This window comes from Dreissena polymorpha, chromosome 2 (assembly GCF_020536995.1).
Source record: "Dreissena polymorpha isolate Duluth1 chromosome 2, UMN_Dpol_1.0, whole genome shotgun sequence".
Classification (NCBI taxonomy): domain Eukaryota; kingdom Metazoa; phylum Mollusca; class Bivalvia; order Myida; family Dreissenidae; genus Dreissena; species Dreissena polymorpha.
Genome location: NC_068356.1, coordinates 122,989,379 through 123,006,111, shown reverse-complemented (window position 1 = coordinate 123,006,111; position 16,733 = coordinate 122,989,379). Strand labels below are relative to the sequence as shown.

Below are 16,733 nucleotides of genomic sequence, written 5' to 3'. Positions count from 1 at the left end.
TTTATGTTTTCATCTTTTATTTAAATCTAATCATGATTGATATTCATAAAGCAACTTTAGAGCATAACATTCTTGTAGCCATGAAATTCCGATTGGTTAAGTTAAAGTTTACTATTCGGAAACAGTCTTATTCGTGTAGAGAATAAATAAAAAACGTAGACACATTTGTGAGTTATCAAGTGCTCAGAGTACATCTGTAACTTGTTGATATTAAATCGTTCTGAAAAATGACAGCTAAGACTAGAATGTGTGTTTTCAAGGAAAGAGACACAGTTACCTCAGTCTCTCCAACATTACCTGATACTAACAAACACTGTTATCATAGACAACGCTTGAATAGTTTTTAAGAGGTCAATGACCAACATTACAGTTTATTGTCCCCTACCGGTTTCATCGGAGGGGATTTATGGGTTGCGCTCTGTGTGTCCGTGAGTCCGTCCGTATTTGAGTCTGTCACACTTTTCTGGATCCTGCGATAACTTTAAAAGTATGGCAATACAGACATTATGCACGTCATTTCATTTTGTTCCTACGTCAAAAATTCTGGTTGCTATGGCAACAAATAAAAAAAATCTAACAATGGTGGAGCCGGTAGGGGACATATATTGCTTTGCAATAGTCTTGTTACATTTGTTTTAGAAGTTATTTTTCTTATCTGTTTTAAATAATAAGTATATTCATTTAAAAGGGATGATAATAATAACATTTAATTTTTAGACAGTGTTTGATTATTGTTTGTAATAAATTAGTTTAATAATTTGCTTTCTTAATTCAAACTTGCCTCGGGTGATGGTGGTGGCTTCGTTGATGACGCAAATTACAAATAATATTATAAAATTCTGAAAGAGCAAATACGAAATTAACTGGTCAAGATTTTAGTAATGAATTATAATCTTGGAACAATTAATTTCACCACACATGATTTCAGCGGGCAATCAGTCTAGGATATTGATTAATAAAACAAAAGTAGGCAGACCAAAGTATCAAATGATAGATTTAACATAAATGTGTCAAGTACCCAACGCTTATAACACAAATACACTCAGTTCAAAAGTTAAATTTCAGCGAAACAAAACTTTCACTCAGTTTGCAACCACAAAAGAACTGTTTCTTACTGTCTTTATTTGCAAATTAGTGAATCCCATTGTTACTGCGACATAATGTTATATTTAGGCGCCAGTATCTGGAAGGGGGAGGGGGGGGGGTATGCGTATACTAAAGCTGACTGGGTTTAATCGAGGTTAGTTGGAACTGACTTCTATAATGGCGTTGTTTTCGTGTTTTTCATGAAGGATTAGCAGATATTTTCACCCGGTAAGCCACTTTATACTTATATTTCTTTTTAATGAATACGCCCTTTCGATTCTACTTCCGAGGTTTTTGTTTCAATTGATTAACCATCCCTAATTCTACTAGATTTGGTAAACATACCGGTATGCATCGGAACTTTGTCTTTAAACTAGCAGGCATAAAAGATGATACAATTATTTCAAGTTACAGTTTGCAAGCTAAAACAGTATTTTAAGAATAAATAATTATGGAATATGCGAAGGGGGTCAAAGCCGTGTCATCGAAAATGCATTCTTAATAAATAAAGGTCATAAATACGTTTTACTTTTAATTTCATTCAATGATGGTTGATTTATCGCATAATGTTTCGTTTCTAAAATAAATACATTAATATATGTTAATGTGTATCTTAAATTACGCTTGGTGCGTATGGAATACTAACAAAGAACGCTTGGTATGAACGGAGTATAGATACTCAATTTTCCACTGAGGCATCAAATTAACAATGCATTTACATTGCGTTTTCCACGTTGTATGATGAATACTATTCAATTTGCATTTATTTTACAGTTTTTAATGTGTTTTGTTAATTTTGGTAGGTGTTAAATGTACATTAGAAACAGTGATACCAACTTATAAATATAATGAGATGAAAGATCTCTTTGGACAGGTTTTGAATGGGTATCTTCTTTGATAAAAATTAATTGAAAATGTTATATTCTAGGAATGCGTCACGATGTGTCCGGTATAACATATGACTTACTTTTTAGTTCTGGCGTGTTGGTGGATTGGACAGTCGCAAATACACGCACAAACGGCAAGTATATATTGTGCGTGTTGTAAGCGCCCTTAAGATTCACCAACACGTCATATCGATATCGCAGAAAATAGCCACCTTTAATTAGCACTTGTACATGTATGTAGAATAGTATACATTTTATGTTTGCCGCCATCTATTGTACATTTGTGTTTTTCTGATACAACTCTGACTGATAGTAATCGTGGATTACCGTCATTCTGTATGTCCATAATTGGATGTCTTGATGTTCAACAGCGCCTTACAAATTGTGTGTCCATCGTATGACCAATCAATTAAAATACACACAGATGATGAATACGGGATCGATCAACAAACACGCACCCCTAGGCTATTATGTTATATAATTCTATTTTTTTACATCATCATGAGAGTTATTCATTACCGAATTGCGCGAATGCACAGGCTGGTCTTGGCTACGCTGACCGCATATGGCATGCACATAAAAAATTGTTCATATGATGCGGCTGTGTTTTGGAATGTATAAATTTTGGGGTCTTATCAAACGCAACATTATTCATTGCTATTTGAAAAGAAGCTTGACAAAACAAAACGAGACTTTGCGTTATAAAAAACAGAAACACGAATTCAAAACTCCCTGTACATGACGAATAAATATATTTAAAAGTGTACACATTGCTGATAATAAATAGGGGTGATGGAGGTTTCGTCACAATGCAGTTTCGTCACACTGATATTATGAAGGAGGGCAGTGGAGGTTTCGTCACACTGATATATAGATATATATGAAATGCATATATCGGAAACATAACTCTTTCGGAAAATAACTCTTGAATATAAACAAATATATATCAAATGTCAAAGATTGTCGGTTGCTTTGAAATCAGCATCTTTAAACCGTTCTGATCGAAACCGGCTTGTTATTGACCGATTTGACATGACCGTTTCAGCTCGGAACCATACAGAGATCATACTTCCTTTTCCGTTCGATATCCAAAATGGTAATTCATGCTATAATGTTTTGCCTTTGTACTGTCAACTATCTAACAATCCTCCAATATTCTGGCAAATTTGGACGCACCATTGCAATGTCCAACATGTCTAACACAATTCTTATCTGTATTGTAGGGCATAGACATCAGCCACCGCTTCAAAAGGAAGGTTCGTCGAACTGCTCCGAAAAGCGATGACATCTACTTGAGGCTTTTAGTAAAGGTTTGTAAATGAGCTCAACTTGTCATTGCACTATATAATGCCCTTCTGTTCTTTTGTATATTATCCATTGATTTTTACACGAAAAGTACTGGTTTTCTTACGTTTCTATCGTCTTTTTGCTTCTCATTCTGGATGCGATTCTTATTTGTCACAAACTGAAAATATTGACTTTCCTTATCAGGTCATTTCCGTGAATGATGTTTTATTGTCAGATAATCTTACTTATTTTGTAATTCTCTTGGCTTTTTTATTGAACTCTTTTATTGATCTGAGTTGTTTATTTGTGATGAAAAAACAGTATCTTATATTTTGCAGTTGTACAGGTTCTTGGCAAGAAGGACCAATGCCAAGTTCAACAAGATTGTCCTGAAGAGGCTGTTCATGAGTAAAATTAACAGACCACCAGTCTCGATTGCCAAACTCGTATGTACAATTGCGATTCCCTATACTGCGCTATAGTTACAAATTTGGGTTCGTTATTTTTTAACATGAACAAATTTTGTAAATGGCAAGTCTGCCAACAAACTGACTACGTTTAAGATACAAACAACAAATATATATAATCTAATATTAGAAAATTGCACCGTGAATGTGTGTTCTAGAAACCAGTTTTTTGCAAATAGGAGTTCTGTATACTTGCAAGTAAAAACATTTAAGAAGAATATTGTTCCAAAATGGAAAGACAACATTATATGATTTCCATTTGAGTGGATCTGTGTATTAATCGATTTATATGCATATTCTGCTTTATTATGATCCCCCCAAAAAAATTTTGGGGGGGATCATAATAGTCGCCGCTTCGTCTGTCCATCCGTGCACAATTTTTGTCTGGGCTATTTCTCAGCAATTAATGACTGGAATTCAATGAAACTTTATGGGAAGCTTCACTACCAAGAGGAGATGTGCATATTATCAGCCGGTTCTGGTGGGATGATTTTTCACAGAGTTATAGCCCTTTGAAATTTTCCATTAACTGTACATATAGTGCAATTCTTGTCCGGTCTATTTCTCAGCAACTAATGACCGGAATTCAATGAAACTTTATGGGAAGCTTCACTACCAAGAGGAGACGTTTCCTTTTATCTGAATATATAGTGCAATATTGTGACAAAAAAAACTTTGGGGAGCATTACCTGTCTCCGACGGTTTCTTGTTTTTGTTATAGTTTCCTGAAACCAGTGTCTATAAACTCTGGTGTGCCCTTTAGGACCATCATGGCCCTCTTGTTCAATATATGTAATTAGTGAGAGATTTTTCATCTAATTAAACAAAGCAACTGTATCTAATTGCAGACAAGAATGATGAAGAAATCTGGCCGTGAGGACAAGACAGCTGTTGTTGTTGGAACTGTCACAGACGACTTGAGGTTGTTGAAGATTCCCAAGCTCAAGGTAATTAGTGTTTGGATTGTGTGTTGAGAGCAGGTGTCAGGTTGTTCAGTGAAAACGCGGAATTCTATTGTTGTTTTTAAGTGCATGACTGTTTTTGAGAGTGATGTACATAGGAAGCGAAAATTGGCTCAGAAGAAAATTACAATCCCCTGCTATTGTCCATGGAAAAGTTAGCCTGTACAGACTAAAATTCACCTAACAGAACAGCGTGAGTTTATGACTGAAGAATTAAGTAAAGTAATTTAGTTTAACTTATATTTATTTCAATGTGCAGCCTGTGTATAAGTACACTTGATAAATTAAAACATAACACTTCCGTGTTCTAGTGATTACAGTGTATGATGGACAACACCTTTAAATTCTAGTCAGACTCAAATCAAAATTACATAACACGATTGGTGTTGCCTTCTTCATCCTGAAACTGAAAGTCAAGACCAATCATCAGAATCAATAGAGTCTTCGTCACACGGTTTTGCAATGTCATTGTCCATGGTAAAATGAGGCTGCTGCATGGTTGCATTCTCAGGCAATGACTCAACAATACTTGGTTCCGACTCACTATCTGATTCGATGACGAAGCTGACGATGTGGATGGGGCATCCAGTGGTCATTCTTGGCAGCGCCATTGCAGGATTCCCGCATCAAAATATTAATGGGCACAATCTAAATAATATCAGGGGGCCATTCGGGTGCATACATAATATAATTGGCGCATTACAAATTATATCAGTGGGGGATTTAATTTTCAAAAACAAAGCGACGGAATCATACTGGTCTGCTGAGTCGAAATGTATACATGTGGAAAATAACCGTTGCTTGGCTACCGCGGACGCACTTTGTTGAATCCTGCACTTCCATTGGTTGATAGATGTCACATGTAGGCAAACTGTGTCTACATCATCAGAAATGTTGAAAACGTTTGTCAGCATATGCCTTTTTCCAACGTTTTTTTTTGAAAAATGAAGTGTTTAAACATGTCAAAGCATAAAGCAAAAAAGGAGAGCAGTGAGGAACGAACTCTCCTACATTTTTTTAACAAAAACCAAGGAAAAGTGAAAGGACTTCTGATAAGCAAGGTGGCAAAACAGCAGTTGCTTAGGCCGAAGCGAGTAGCATCTGCTGGTTCAAGCGAACAAATGTTGAAACCTTCGGAAAAGGTAGATGATCATTTATTCCAGAAAGGTTGGGTAGAGAAATTTACGTGGTTGTCATACGATGACAAAAATAATATAATTTTTTGTGACATTTGTAAAAAGCATAGTAAAAGTAACAAGTTTGTTAATGGCTGTTCGAATTTTCGGACAAGTACTCATAATACTTCCACAGATATGCAGCTGGTGGCACCTACAAAAACTTTAAATGGCCCACTAAATTTATGGCTGATGGGCCATTGGCCCACCAGCAATCTGGCCCAGAATGAACACTGGGCATCTGTACATTTTTCATGTGTAGTTTTTTGTTACAACCTTTGTAATTGGATAGATTGTAATATGTTGGACCAATGAAATTGGCGTTTTCAAAAAAACATAAAAGGGAAAGCACTCTAAAGAACTAGTGACGCGTTAGTGTTCTTAATGACAAAAAGGCTCGAAATTCACGAAAAGAGTGAATCTAATGGAATGTTTTCGTTCTTTTGGCAAGTATTAGACTTTTCGGTTTTTAGTTAAAATTTTTAGCTCGTCTATTTAAAAAAAAAAAAAATGAGCTATTGTCATCACCTTGGCGTCGGCGTCCGGTTAAGTTTTGCGCTTAGGTCTACTTTTCTCAGAAAGTATCAATGCTATTGCATTCAAACTTGGTACACTTACTTACTATCATAAGGGGAATGGGCAGGCAAAGTTAAATAACTCTGGCGTGCATTTGACTGAATTATTTGCCCTTTTTATACTTAGAAAATTGAAAGTTTTTGGTTAAGTTTTGCGATTAGGTCCACTTTTTTCAGAAAGTATCAATGCTATTGCATTCAAACTTGGTACACTTACTAACTATCATGAGGGGACTGTGCAGGCAAAGTTAGATAACTCTGGCGTGCATTTTGACAGAATTATGTGTCCTTTTTATACTTAGAAAATTGAAAATTTTGGTTAAGTTTTGTGTTTAGGTCCATTTTATTCCTTAAGTATCAAAGCTATTGCTTTCATACTTGCAACACTTACTAACTATCATAAGGGGACTGTGCAGGCAAACTAATGTAACTCTGACTGGCATTTTGACAGAATTATGTGCCCTTTTTATACTTAGAAAATTGAAAATTTGGTTATGTTTTGTGTTTAGGTCCACTTTATTCCTACAGTATCAAAGCTATTGCTTTCATACTTGCAACACTTATTAACTATCGTAAGGGGACTGTGCAGGCAAAGTTATGTAACTCTGACTGGCATTTGGACGGAATTATGGGCCCTTTATACTTAGAAAATTGATAGTTTGGTTAAGTTTAGTGTTTTGGTCCACTTTACCCCTAAAGTATCATAGATATTGCTTTCATACTTGGAACACTCGCAAACTATCATAAGGGTACAGTAAAAGGACAAGTTGCATAACTCTGGATGTCATTTTTACGGAATTATGGCCCTTTTTTTACTTAGTAACTTTGAATATATGGTTAAATTTTGTGTTTCGATCCACTTTACTTCTTAAGTATCAAGGCTATTGCTTTCAAACTTCAAATACTTTCATGCTATCATGAGGTTACTGTACCTGGCAAGTTGAATTTTACCTTGACCTTTAAATGACCTTGACTCTCAAGGTCAAATTATTAAATTTTGCTAAAATTGCCATAACTTCTTTATTTATGATTAGATTTGATTGATACTTTGACAAAACTACTCTTACCTGACATACCACTAGGGCTGTCACGATACGCCGTGAGCGTACCGCGGTATATCGTGGTACGGCAACACTGTATCGCGGTACGTACCGCGATATTTTACAATATATGTATCTGTGAAGAAAACAGCAGAATTACAAGTTTTACAAACTTTATTAAACTCAATAATCAGAAAACACTGATATCATAGTATGACTAGAAACTGTAAAAGAAATTGTAATAAACTTGATAGAAGTAGTCAGTGTTATTGTTCCCGTCTTTTTCTAAAATGTTCGCCATGTTGTTTACAATAGCTGTGACTACGATCTGTGTAAATCGAACGCTTCAAGGGCATGTTCAAAATGCGGAGTCAGCGGGCCCAGTATTGAAAATCCGTAGCGTTCTGACTCTTCCTCGACTTTCAGAATCTTAAGATAACATGATTCGGAAGTGCCATGCTTTGAACGATCGATATACTAAAGAAAGAAAATAAGAAATAAAATAAACATCTTTTGGAAAATTATGAACTTATTTGCAAAAGAAATCTGTCCCTAATTCCAAAAAAGGTACGGACCCATACATCGCCGTATTTTAAACGTGAAAGTTAAACATCTACAAGTGCAAGCGCTTGCTTGACCTGGATATTAACGGATTATTTATTTAGCCCTTTTGAACCGCTTCTACATTTTCCAAAACGATATCTATATCAAAATAATTATGTAATGTATTTATATCTGTGCTAATATAATAATATTAAAAAAACCGGTGCGGCAACGCCGTACCGCGGTGCGATTTTTTTCACGACATGCACCGCGATATACCGGTATACCGGTGAATCGTGACAGCCCTACATACCACAATAGACTCCACCCAAACCATCACCCGTCCCCCCCCCGCCAATTTTTTATTTTTTATTTTTTTTTTAAGATCATCTCACAAATGACCACCACACCCTCACCCCCAATCCCCACCCCACCCCACCCCCCCCCCCCCATTTTTTTTTAACGGTTAAAAAACAAAACTATTTATTTTGATTATTTTATGTTTGAAATACCGTTCAAACCATCGCAATCGCACCCAAGAATCACCCCCCACCCCCTCCCCACCCGAATCACCCCCCCCCCCCCCCCCACCCGAATCCCCCCTATTTTTTTTTTTTTTTTTTTTTTTTTTTTTTAAGATCATCTCACAAATTACCACCACACCCTCACACTATACCCCCCTACCCCCCCCACCTCCCCCCCCCCCCAATTTTTTTTTTAACGGTTAAAAAACACAAATATTTATTTTTTGTGATTGAAAATGAGAGTCCCTTCACCTTTAAAAAGAAAATAGATGAGCGGTCTGCACCCGCAAGGGGGTGCTCTTGTTTTGGCCTGTCACAAGGACCGGCGATATGAGAAATTTCACCGGACCGTAAACAATTTAGCCGGACAAGAACGGTGGTCCAGCTTTTTCAGGAAGCCTGGTTTCTATGTATTACTATGTTGACAAGTTTAAAATTTAAAACATAGCTCTTATTTTATTGTTATTCACCATCCAGTGCTGTGAAAATGTATTTATGTCTTTTTGGTTTTCACTGTGGACTATTTTTAAACTGCTTATTAAGATACATTGTTTTGAAACGAATTTTTTTTATCATACGTACTATTATTAAGGGAATCGAACACTCAGTTATGATAGTGGTTGAGGAATACTTCTTTTGAAAGTTTGAAGTTTAAAAAAAAAAATTGAAATTTTGTATTCTCACCACATCTTTGCATATATTTAATATATAGCCACAAGAAGACTTTATCATTGTCATAAATTTTTGACATGCTTATTCTGAAAGAAGGCTCATAACAATTGACTTAAAAAATTACTGGATGAAATTAAAATTAATGAATGGGGCTTTGAAAAATGTGCCCTGGTTATCTCAATAATATTTAAGTACATCTTAAGAACTGAATATCATAAGTTGTATCATAATTTGTACTTAATTAGTTGACATTATACTCCTCATGTTTTCACTGTCCCTAGGTGTGTGCATTGCGGGTGACTGAAAGAGCCCGCGGCCGCATCTTGAAGGCTGGTGGGGAGATCCTTACCTTTGATCAGCTGGCACTGAAGGCACCGAAAGGCCGCAACACAGTTCTTATGCAGGGTAATGCGAATCAGTATATAAATGTTTGCATTGCGATTACATAAGTTGCACAATGATTTGGGAAAGTGGATGCTACTATGTGTTGAATGTGTGTTGTGTGTATCCAGTTTTGTTCAGAGAATCATGGAGGTTTATTAGCTCACCTGAGCACAACGTGCTCATGGGTTGTGCTCATGGTGAGCTTTTGTGATACCCTTTTGTCTGTCGTGCGTCATGCACCGTCAACATTTGCCTTGTGAACACTCCAGAGGTCACATTTATTGTCCGATATTCATGAAACTTGGTCAGAACATTTGTTCCATTGATACCTTAACTGAGTTTGAAACTGGGTCATGCTGTGTCAAAAACTAGGTCACAAGGTATAAAAAAAAACTTGTGAACACTGTAGAAGTCACATTTGATGCCCAATCTTCATGTAACTTTGTCAAAATGTTTGTCTAAATGATATTTTGGTCGAGTTCATAAATGGTTCCGGTCCCTTGAAAACATGGCCGCCAGGGGGTGGGGCAGTATTCCTTTTATGGCTAAAGTGAAACCTTGTGAACTCTCTAGAAGTCACAATCGTTGCCCAATCATCATTAAACTTTGTCAAAACATTGGTTTCATTGATATATTGGACGAGTTCGAAAATGGTCCATATCAGTGAAAAAACATGGCCGCCAGGGGGTTGGGCAGTTTTCTCTATAAAGTGAACACTAGAAGTCACATTTTTGTCCAATCTTCATGAAATTTGGTAAGAACATGTGTTTTCTGGATATGACGGTTGAGTTTGAAAATGATTGGATCGGTAAAAAAGCATGGCGGCCAGGGGGGAGGGGGGGTATTTTCCTTAAATTTCGTAAAAAAAGCTTGTGAACACTCTAGAAGTCACCTTTTTTGCCTAGTCATCACAATTTTTTATAAACTACAATTTTATAGATATCACAGACGAGTTCGAAAATGGTCATGGGTGGAAAAACATGGCCACCGGGGGTGGGGCAGTTTGCTCTATATGAATGTAGTGAAAACATGTGAACAGTCTTGTTTTGATAAGCCATAATTTTAAAGAAAGATAACCTGTACCTACTTTCAAATAGTAAACTACCTTGTATAAACCTTGGACTTCCTTCATTAAATGTGGTGTACATAAAGACAGTAGTTTGCATGCAATTTGATAAACCTATTTTTTCTGTCTATAAAATAACTGTACATGTACTAATGCACTGTAGAACCTTATCTTTGATTTTTACTGATAAGCCAAGTTAATCTACTGTGTTTTGGTGTATTGATTGAACATCTTCTAAGATCAATTCAATTGGATTGGGAAAATCAATAATCTCAGCAGACTACTGTGCTATGAAACTGTTTTCATGGCAACCTTGACTCCAGTAAAATGCACTGGCTTACCTGTACATATTTAGTGCAGTAGATAAAGACCCTCCATCAGCGCCCTCACACTACTTTGGGGGAAGGGGTCCACAGCTCTTAGTAGGGGGAATTTTTGCGGTGTTTCCCTTTTTGGGGGATTTTTTTACTTACTCTCTCATTATTACATTTGTACATGTTTTCACTATATTCAGGATTTTTTTTCCACTTTTTGGGAAGATAGCCCATGGCTTTGGAATTGGGAATTTTATCGGCATTTTCATGAAATTGGGAAAATAAATTCATTAGCCTTTTTTTTTCACTCGAAAAGTCCACTGATTAGGGAAATACTAAATTTGATTTAACTCTTTATAATCATTCAAATTATAAGAAAAAAATCATATTATACTTTGTTAGATGTAATTTAATTAAAATTGAGATACAATACACATACACATTTTTGGAAATTGGGAATTTTTTGCCACATTTTGGGAAAAAAGTATACTTTTTGGGATTGGGAACATAGCCGAATTTCGGCTATAAAATTGGGCCAAAAAAACCCTGATATTCATTGCAATTTTCATAATTTAGTATGTTTGCAAAGATTAAATATAAATAGAATTGAGATATAATAATCATGAGACACATCTTTCTATTAAAAAAAAAATAATAAAAAAAAAAAAAAAATTAAGGGGGGATTTTCTCCCCCCCCCCCCCAAAAAAACAAAGGGGGGGGGGGAATGTATACTTTTCAGGTGGGGGACTACCGCCAAATTTCGGAGGCAGATTTAATAGATTGAGGGCCCTGTCCATAAAGGAGACATAATGCTGATCATTTTGATGCATCTTTTTCACTAAAGGGTGTCGTTATTTTGCATTTACATGTGTACAAACTGTAATTCATTTCTTTCTGATTAGTGTTTAGATGATACTTAATGTCTCTTCTGCCAGTAAGGACACAAGTCTGTCATCTGATAACCAATATATTTTATGTTTATACTCAAAATGAAGCATTTTTTTAAAGGAACATGAGTATGCTATTTGTTGTTTTGTATTATTTTGACTCTTATTTTTGTCCCCTACCGGTTTCACTGGAGGGGATTTATGGTTTGCTGTCACACACTTATGTTTGTTCGTCAAACCGTGAGTCTGTGAGTCTTTCACACTTTTCTGGATCCTGTAATAACTTTAAAAGTTCATAATATTTTTTCATGAAACTTGCAACATGGAAAGATTGCAATATGGACATTATGCACGTTCCTATGTCAAAAATTCTTGTTGCTATGGCAACAAATATATTAAAAAAATATATAAAAATCTGACTGGTTGAGATGGTATGGGACATATATTGCTTGGATATAGTCTCGTTTTATTAGCCGGATTTTTTTCGAAAAAATCTCGGCTTATAGATTGATGTTGTCGGGCGGGGGGGGCGGGCGGGCGGGCGGGCGGGGTGGCGGCGTGCTAGAAAATGTTAAAGTTCTTATTTCATGGTATAACTTTGGTATGCTTGGACCTAGAGTCTTCAAACTTGACATGAAGGTTGGCCAGGATTAACAGATGACCACTGGTCATTTCAAGGTCATTCATTTGAAGGTCAAGGTCACTGTGACCTTCAATATAAAAAATGTTAAAGTTCTTATAACTTTGGTATGCTTGGACCTAGAGTCTTGAAACTTGACATGAAGGTTGGCCAGAACTAGTAAGTAACCACTGGACATTTCAAGGTCATTCATTTGAAGGTCAAGGTCACTGTGACCTTGAATGTAAAAATGTTAAAGTTGTTATAACTTTGGTATGCTTGGACCTAGAGTCTTGAAACTTGACATGAAGGTTGGCCAGAACTAGTAAGTAACCACTGGACATTTCAAGGTCATTCATTTGAAGGTCAAGGTCACTGTGACCTTGAATGTAAAAATGTTAAAGTTCTTATTTCATGTTATAACTTTGGTATGCTTGTACCTAGAGTCTTCAAACTTGAAATAAAGATTGGCCAGTACTAGAAGATGACCACTGGTCATTTCAATGTCATTCATTTGAAGGTCAAGGTCACTGTGACCTTAAATGTTAAAATGTTAAAATTGTTATAACTTTGGTATGCTTGGACATAGAGTCTTCAAACTTGACATGAAGGTTTGCAAGCACACTTAGATGACCACTGGTCATTTCAAGGTCATTCATTCTAAGGTCAAGGTCACTGTGACCTTGAATGTAAAAATGTTAAAGTTCTTATAACTTTGGAAGGTAAAAATGTTAAAGTTCTTATTCCATGTTATAACTTTGGTATGCTTGTACCTAGAGTCTTCAAACTTGACATAAAGGTTGGCCAGTACTAGAAGATCACCACTGCTCATTTCAATGTCATTCATTTGAAGGTCAAGGTCACTGTGACCTTCAATGTTAAAATTTTAAAATTGTTATAACTTTGGTATGCTTGGACCTAGAATCTCAAACTTGACGTAAAGGTTTGCAAGCACACTTAGATGACCACTGGTCATTTCAAGGTCATTCATTTCAATGTCATTCATTTGAAGGTCAAGGTCACTGTGAACTTAAATGTTAAAATGTTAAAATTGTTGTAACTTTGGTATGCTTAATGTGACCTTAAATGTTATTGTTGTTCATGTATATGCATGCATTCAAAACATAACACAAGGTTTGCTCATGCCTTGAAAAGTACTTACATTTCATTTTGACCTTTGAACAATATTTCAGTAATTTAAGTATTGCATTGACAAAAACACGAAAGGTACTTTCCTGTCATTTAAATCAAAAATCCGGCTTCAATGCGGTCATCTCCGACCGCGGAACTCTTGTATTTAATTTATATTACTTTGTTCAAGTATTTGGTTCCTTGGCAAAACTTATAAATAATTTTCTCTTCATTTCACTATGCAGGCAGAAGGAATGCCCGTGAAGCCAACAGGCACTTCGGACCTGCTCCTGGTGTTCCCCACAGCAAAACTGCGTATGTATCTCTTTAAACCTTTTTAACCAGGTTTTCCGAAGGAAAAAACTGGTTATTAGATTGGCGAATGCGGGCGGGCTGGCTGGCGGGCGGGCGGGCGGAACAAGCTTGTCCAGGCCATAACTATGTCATTCATTGTGAGATTTTAAAATCATTTGGCACATTTGTTCACCATCATGGGACTGTGTGTCGCACGAAAGAAACACGTCAATATCTCCAATATCAAGGTCGCCACGACTAAAAATAGATTTTTTTAAAAAACAAACTTACAATGGGGGTTAATTTTGTTTGTTCATTTCAAAAGTTCAGTTTGAGTTTTCTCCCTTTATCAGATTTTTTTTTCACAATGAAAACCTGGTTTTGTGACAATTTTGTCCCTTGTTATTTAATTATTTGTTTTTTTTTCATACACATATTAAGTTTTATGAGAATCATTATCAGTTTAAATGGAAAAAAGTAAAGCATCTTTAGCTCGACTATTATATATGAAATATATATAGTGGAGCTATCCTACTCACCCTGGCATTCCCGTTAGCGTGCCAATGTTAAGGTTTGCGTACTACCCCAAATATTTCCTATGTCCCTTGACATATTGCTTTCATATTTTGCGTACTTCTTTACCAACATGACCCCAACCTATAAACAAGAGCAGACAACTGTATCAAGCATTTTGTAAGAATTATGGCCCTTTTTTCACTTAGAATATGCATACTATTGAAAAATCTATGTTAATGTTTGCGTACCACCTTAAATATTTCCTATGTCCTTTGACATATTGCTTTCATTTTTTGCATACTTCTTTACCAACATGACCTCAATCTTTAAACAAGAGCAGACAACTGTATCAAGCACTTTGACAGAATTATGGCCCCTTTTATACTTGGATCATTTAACGTTTGGTTAAGTTTTGTGTTTTGGTCCATTTTACTCCTAAAGTATCATAGCTATTGCTTTTTACCCGGAAGACTTGGGAAACTCGCTAACTATCGTAAGGGGACTGTACAGGGCATGTTGCATAACTCTTGTTGGCTTTTTAACAGCATTATGGCCCTTTTTGTCCCCTACCGGTTTCACCGGAGGGGACTTATGGTTTGCGCTTTGTGAGTCTGTCTGTCTTTCACACTTTTCTGGATCCTGCGATAACTTTAAAAGTTCTTAATATTCTTTCATGAAACTTGCAACATGGATAGATTGCAATATGGACATTATGCACGTCATTTCATTTTGTTCCTACATGTACGTCAAAAATTGTGGTTGCTATGGCAACCCCCCAAAAAAATCTGAAAATTGTGGAATTTTTTACAATGGTGGAGCCGGTAGGGGACCATATTGCTTGACAATAGCCTTGTTTGACTTTGTAACTTTGAATATTTTGTGTACATATCCATTTTACTTCTAAAGTAACAAGGCTATTGCTTTAAAACTTCAAATACTTTCTTATTATCATGATGTTACTGTACCTGGCAAGCTGAATTTGACCTTGACCTTTGAATGACCTTGACTCTCAAGGTCAAATTAATAAATTTTGCTTAAATTGCCATAACTGCTTTATTTCTGATCACATTTGATTCATACTTTGACAAAACAAAACTTACCTGACATACCACAATGGACTCACTCCACCCAAACCATCCCCCATGCCCCACCCCAGAATTCCCCTCCCCCCCCCCCCCACAAAAAAAAAAATAATTTTTTTTTGAAAGATCATCAATTAAATGACCACACACACACATTATACCTCCCCTCTCCATGATCTCTTACATTATACTCATTACTGTCAAGCACTTGAATAGTCGAGCGCGATTCTCGTCTGACAGCTCTTGTTAAAGTTAAGATTTGCTGTATTTTGATTTGTGGAAAATTCTTAATTTTCTGCATACCAGCCACTAGCCTGACACATATTAACACAAACGTATGGTTACTGAAACATCTACTAGGTAGAATTGCATTTAATTTCCTATTTCTAAACGACAGATAAAAATGGTTATAACATGTTATCAATGCTTTTATTAATTAAAATATGCAAATATTATTTAAATATTGCAAAAAAAAACATGTTAAATAACTAAAATGCAAAGTTAAACATTTATAATGTGTCTTGCGTAAAGAAGATACGCTGATAACTACAAACATATCTTATATTCCAATGGTCTATACATGTGTCTGTTGCAGGCCGTTTGTGCGCTCCAAGGGTCGCAAGTTTGAGAAGGCTCGTGGTCGTCGTAGCAGCAGAGGCTACAAAGTGTAATTTATGTAGAATGTCCAGAAATAAAGCCTCAAAGAAGAGTTGTGCGTCTTTTTTGGTGCTCTTTTGCTATGGTGTTGATACAATTTACGAGTCTAAGAGACTTGTGCGCAGATCTTTGTTCTGTATTGTAGGGATGCAATCTAAGAGCCCCCACTCATTTTGGAGAATATCGGCGTAAACTCTTAAGGTTGAGGACATTTTCAATCCATATAATTCATTTATTTCTATGAGGTTCAGTTAATTGTTATTGTAGCTAGCTGATATTTTGCATTGAAATTAATGTATGAATGTGTTAAAATTCGATTTTCTACTGGCAGTGATTGCTGTTGTGGCCTCGTTCACGGTTTGTGCATGAACGAAACTGAGTGCAAATTTAAGTAAGCAAAGCAGGCATTTAATTTGTATTCATGATGGAGTTCATGAATTTCTGTATGCTTTAAATCTTCCAAAATCACTTTCCGGACGTTCGTAAGTTACAAATTCGAATAATAAAAAATGAATAATCTGATATAATAATAATAATGATTCATTTCACTCTTTGTTCCCTTCC

At 36.0% G+C, this 16,733-nt stretch overlaps 1 protein-coding gene across 1 annotated transcript; it reads left to right on the top strand.

The window, feature by feature from the left end:
- Positions 1-3,010: 3,010 nt before the first annotated feature.
- Positions 3,011-16,221, top strand: LOC127868836 (60S ribosomal protein L18-like). The gene is made up of 7 exons (XM_052410921.1): positions 3,011-3,069; positions 3,197-3,283; positions 3,599-3,706; positions 4,576-4,674; positions 9,500-9,623; positions 13,866-13,935; positions 16,108-16,221. The coding sequence occupies exons 1-7, from the start codon at positions 3,067-3,069 to the stop codon at positions 16,181-16,183; spliced, it is 567 nt and encodes a 188-aa protein (XP_052266881.1). The 5' UTR covers positions 3,011-3,066; the 3' UTR covers positions 16,184-16,221.
- The last annotated feature ends 512 nt before the right edge of the window (positions 16,222-16,733 follow it).